Source organism: Pseudopodoces humilis, chromosome 20 (assembly GCF_049639895.1).
Source record: "Pseudopodoces humilis isolate 2021_Gansu_Grassland_sample_001 chromosome 20, ASM4963989v1, whole genome shotgun sequence".
Classification (NCBI taxonomy): domain Eukaryota; kingdom Metazoa; phylum Chordata; class Aves; order Passeriformes; family Paridae; genus Pseudopodoces; species Pseudopodoces humilis.
Genome location: NC_142219.1, coordinates 4,702,085 through 4,707,005, shown reverse-complemented (window position 1 = coordinate 4,707,005; position 4,921 = coordinate 4,702,085). Strand labels below are relative to the sequence as shown.

Sequence of the window (4,921 nt, the reverse complement as noted above, 5' to 3'; positions counted from 1 at the left end):
CCCAGCAGGCATGGCACTGCCGCGAGAGATGCCAGAGAGATGCTTTCTGGGATGTGGCATCCGAGCACCCTGAGCCCCCAGATCCCAGCGGGGTGGCCGGACACCCCGGCCCTGTGTCCTGCCAGCGCTGCCATCCAGCAGAGCCCAGGCTCTGGCACAGCCCAGGCTCCGGTGCTGCTGCAGTGGTGCCAGGCGCTGCTGCCTTTGTCTGCAGCTCTGGGGCTGGGCAGCCCGGCAGAAGGGGGTGTGAGGATGTGAAAGGCTCCTTGCAAGCCCACAGCGCTTGGAAATCTGATTATTTCCGGGCTCCTCCTGGCTCCCCGGGCAGGAGCTACCCGAACACACAAAAGGCTGCGAGACAATGAGGGAGAGAAAATGGCTCCGCAAGAAGAGCATCTGCCAGGTTAACTCTGAGAAGGAAGGGCTGTGCTGTGCCCTGGGGCTGCTGGCCCCAGCCTCGCCTCTAACCCCCGCCTAGGATCATCGGCTTTCGGGGAAAATGGGGGTTTCGAGACAAAGCAATAAAACAGTATTTTGGCTACAAATCCTCCCAGGAGCATTGGATCAGGAAAGAATCCATTTACCTGGCAGGAGCCCTATTCTTGATGAGGATTCTGGAATAAAAACAAAACAAAACAAAACAAAAAAAAAAACAAACAAGCGGTGCAGGTGCAGCAGTTAGTTTTGATTTGGGCCGGGGGCTGCAGGCGGTGTCCGAGGGGGGGCCAGGCTGCCCGGCGCTGCCTCCGGGATCACCGGGATCGCCCGCCGGGCCGGGATGTGGCCAGGAACGCGCTGCGGGATGCGCGACTGCTCCTGCCCTAACAAAGGGAGGGGGCCCTGGCTGCCCCGGCTCCGCACCCCCGGGGACCTCTCGTGGGATTATTTATAACGAGGGAATAATATATTGAGAAGGGGGGTATTTTTAGGCACGGAGAGGAGGGAGCGGCCGCCGGCTCTGCACCTCCCGGAGCGATGCCCGCAGGAACCCCCGAGTCCCGGGGCGACATCACCCCCCGCTCCAGCCCTGAGCATCCGTCGGGCTCCCCGCGCCCCCAGACCCCGCCGGAGCCCCATCCCCTTCCGCAGGGAGCGGAGCCATGTCCGCGGTGCGTTACCTGCTCCCGGGGGGCCGGGCTGGGCCTGGAGGGCGCCGGTTCCGCTCCCTCCTGCTCGCCGCGCCGCTCCTTTGTGCTGGAGCTTTCCCAGAGCATCCCTGAGGAAGAGGCAGCCAAGCAAACTCCTCCTCCAGCAGCCCCCGGCCCCCCCGGCCCTACCTACGGCGCAGGAGGATGCTGCAACTCGCATTAAATTTTAATGCTGGAAATGCGGCCGAGTCACCTTTTCTCCACACCGCTGCCTCTCCGCACCGCTCCCGCATCGTTCCCATCACCGCTCCCGCATCGTTCCCATCACCGCTCCCGCATCGTTCCCATCACCGCTCCCGCATCGTTCCCATCACCGCTCCCGCATCGTTCCCATCACCGCTCCCGCATCACTCCCATCACCGCTCCCGCATCGTTCCCATCACCGCTCCCGCATCACTCCCGCACCGTCCCCGCACCGCTCCCGCTGTTGGACACCCTGGGGACCCCTTTGCCGCGACAGCCGCCGCAATGGCCACTGTCACTGTCCCCTGTCAGGACATGGTTGGCCGTGGTGTCAGGGGCTCCCCACAGCCGAGGCTGTGACCCAGGGGACGCGGGACAAGGGGCGCTGTGCAGGGGCTGTCGGGCGCACCCCTGGGACATGGTGGGCAGGATGCGGCCGTGCTCGGTGGGATCGGGTGGCAGACAGACCAGCCCGGCTTGGGGACACAGCCCTGTTCGAGAACAGCCCCTCCCCATGCCGGGGACAGCTCCCCTCCCGTCCGGGGGTTGAGACAGCCCCTCCGCAGCGCTGTGCAGCTGCTGGGCTCCTGCATTGTTCTCCAAGTCACCGCCGGGTCCCCGGAGACCCCTGGTCTCGCCGCCAGCTGCCCACCGTGCCTGGCCATGTGCTGGCCCCGCTCCCGGACCCCGCGTCCCCCCAGGGCTCTGGAGCTGAGCGGGGACAGGGGGGGACCCAGGAGCTCCTCGGGTCTCCCTGGCTGCCGGCCCCGGACGGGTTTGTCCTAGGGAGCAGGAGGGTTTCACTCAGCCCATCCCAAAACTTTTTGTTTCTTCTTCTATTTTGCCTATTTAATTGTGATTTCCTGCGGAGAGAATCCTTTGCTGGGCAGCATTCCCTCCGCTGGTGGCCTTGCTGCTGCAAATGTCATGGATGGGACATTTTCACCACATCAAACCTTTTCTCCAGAGCTCTTCTGAAATGAGGAAATTTTCCAGACCAGCCTTTCCCTGCTGCGTTTCCAGCTTTGGCCGCACACTGGGTATGCTGGAGTGAGGGATGGGTGCCGGGATGGGTGGAGGGGTGTGTACAGGTATGTGAGAGTGCTGGGATGGGTACAGAGCGTGCATGGATGCAGGGATAGGCGCACACTTGCTTGATCCTGCAGCTCCTTTCAGCCCCTGGCAGGTGCTGGAAGAGCAGATGGTGTCTGTGGGGTGGTGGGATGTGGGGGTCCCGCAGAACCCCTGCACCTGCAGCCGGGCAGAAGAATTCCCCTCCAGCCCATCCCTGCCCCTGCAGAGCCGCGTTCTGCCCCCGGGAGCGGCGACACTCCCGGCCACGCACCCCCACGGCCCCCATCCCCTCCCATCCCCAACTTCCAGCGCCGCCTTGGACAACCGAGCCTTTATTGAGCTTTGTCGCCGCCGCACCGCGGCACAGGCGGTGCCCGGGGCTCCGGCACCGCGGTCACTGCTGGACCCTGCGGATGGACTGGACCTGGCCCGTCTGAGCGTGGGACCCCCACTCCCGCACGTGCTTGTACTCGCCCGCGGGGCTGTCGCTCTCCAGGAGGTACTGGAAGCCCCGGTACCCCGGGTACTGCGAGCAGACCCACCTGCGACAGAGCAGAGAGCGGCGGTGGCTCGGGGCTGGTGGCAGGGGTCCCGGCAGCCGCTAGAGCATCCTCGGCTCCGCTGCGTGCCCCGGCGGCCCCGGCAGGCTGCAAGCCCCGGGTACTCACGCTCCGGAGCGGACGAGGAAGGAGCCCACGGTGCTGCTGCCCCAGCCCAGGGCGGGCAGCGAGGGGCAGTCGTCGTTCATCTCTGCCCGCTTGCCCTGGAAGTTCTCCTGCTCGAAGAGCATCAGCCTGCTCCGTCCGTGGTCCTGCGGCCGAGACGGGCACGGCTTTGGCACTGCCACCCTGTCCGTGGCCGGGGGTGGGCTCCGGGGGCCGCCCCGCGGGGGGAGCCGGGGCGGGGGCACTCACGGCGCAGGCGATGGGGCGGAAGGAGCACATCCTCTCCACGTGGTAGGCGTTGCTGCCGCTCCACGCCTCCCAGCACGGGTACTCGCCTCGCTCCAGCACGAACTGCTGCCCCTGGAAGCCGCAGTGCTCGAAGCCTGCCCACCTGCCGGGGCGGGAGGGGTGAGACCCCCGGGGTGCCCACCGAACCGCTCACAGCCGGGCTGTGCCCGCTGCACCCAGCGGTGCCCAGGAGAGGCAGCTCGGGGAGCAAAAGACACTGGAGGCCTCCATCCTCCAACCCCCCTGCTATCCGTGCGGTCCCGCAGCACGGCGGGGTGGCAGTGCCCCGGGACCCCCACTCACGCCCCGCTCTCGATCTTGCAGGAGCGGACGGTGCTGAAGCCGTGCTCCGGGGTGCTGTAGCAGTCGGTGGTGAACTCGTGCTTCTTGCCCTGGAAGAAAGGCTCGTCCCACACCACGATCTGGGGGGAATAGAGGGAGTCAGGGGGCTCTGGCGGTGCCAAGGCCCCGAGCAGATACTGCAGCCCCATTCCCGGGTGTTCTCAGGGCACGGTGCTGGTCCTGCCCAGGCTCCCGTACCTTCCAGAGACCGGAGGATTTCTTGCAGCGGTGCGTCATGGTGGCTCTGCCAGAGCACAGGGGAAGGAGACGGTTAAAGCTCCCTCTGCCCGGATGAAAATGACCTCAGGAGCCCACGCACATCCCTTCACCGGCAGTGTGGGGAACAACAAGTGGTTGCTCCATGCTGGAGCGGATGAAGAGCTCTGTGGCTCTCCCTGCCCAGCTGCCACCAGGGCCATGTGGAGCAGCGGGCACCTGGCCCACTGGGCACCTGGCCCTGGCACACATCCCTGCCCGTGCCCAGGGAAACTCCTCCTCCCACTGGCAGCTCCCTGAGCCAAAGCCCCGGTGCTGGCAGGCAGTGCAGGCAGGGCAGCGCTGAGCCAGGAGCACTGCGGCGGTGGCTGCGTGCCCGCGCTGAGCATCAACACCCTGCCACTGCCACAGCCACACACAGCCCCCGATCTCCCCACTCCCAACCCCCACCACAGCTCCCGGCACCGAGGAGGGGTCTAACCCCGCATCTTGGATGCTCCTCCAGCTCTTCCCGCAGCTGCTTGCTCCCAACCATGGGCACGGGGCAGCTGCCCCAGGCTGCAGCGCTTACCTGGGGTGAGGCACTGGTGCCCAGGGAGGTGACATGTCCAGCAGCCTCCGGCTGGGTTTTTATAGCCTCCAGATAGAGACAGAGCCCAGGGGAGCATTACTGAAACCCCTAACTCAGCACATGGCGGGGAGGAGGGACCGGGCAGAACAAAGGCGCCGTGTCAGAGACGCTGATGAGCCGGGACATCGAGCTGGCCCACCGGGCACAGGCTCTGACCCCCGTCCCACAGCTCCAGAGCCGGGGCATCGCCCCCAGGCTCTGCCAGCGCTCCTGCCATGTGCCCTTCCTGGCGTGGGACTGGGCTGGGGCCGTGTCCCAGCTCTGGCAGCGCTCCCCCTGCCCGCAGGCAGTGCTGCCTGCACTGGGGGCGCGGGGAGGTTTCCTCATCCCTTTCTGGGAAGTGGGAGGAAATACAAGTGTTCACTAGCTCTCCC

The 4,921-nt window shown here is 66.0% G+C and overlaps 1 protein-coding gene across 1 annotated transcript; it reads right to left on the bottom strand.

Annotated features, from left to right (window-relative positions):
* Positions 1-2,799: 2,799 nt before the first annotated feature.
* Positions 2,800-3,940, bottom strand: CRYBA4 (crystallin beta A4). The gene is made up of 5 exons (XM_005524335.2): positions 3,899-3,940; positions 3,662-3,780; positions 3,320-3,461; positions 3,074-3,216; positions 2,800-2,947 (listed from the first exon to the last, which is right to left on the bottom strand). The coding sequence occupies exons 1-5, from the start codon at positions 3,935-3,937 to the stop codon at positions 2,800-2,802; spliced, it is 591 nt and encodes a 196-aa protein (XP_005524392.1). The 5' UTR covers positions 3,938-3,940.
* Between the last annotated feature and the right edge of the window lie 981 nt (positions 3,941-4,921).

What these genes read in the sequence shown, in the direction of transcription:
- CRYBA4 (XM_005524335.2), bottom strand. Translation starts at nt 3,937, where the DNA reads ATGACGCACCGCTGCAAGAAATCCTCCGGTCTCTGGAAG. An exon ending in TCCGCCCCATCGCCTGCGCC is followed by an intron (nt 3,217 to 3,319) that starts GTGAGTGCCCCC and finishes TCTCGGCCGCAG; the next exon opens with GACCACGGACGGAGCAGGCT. An exon ending in TTCCTCGTCCGCTCCGGAGC is followed by an intron (nt 2,948 to 3,073) that starts GTGAGTACCCGG and finishes GCTCTGTCGCAG; the next exon opens with GTGGGTCTGCTCGCAGTACC.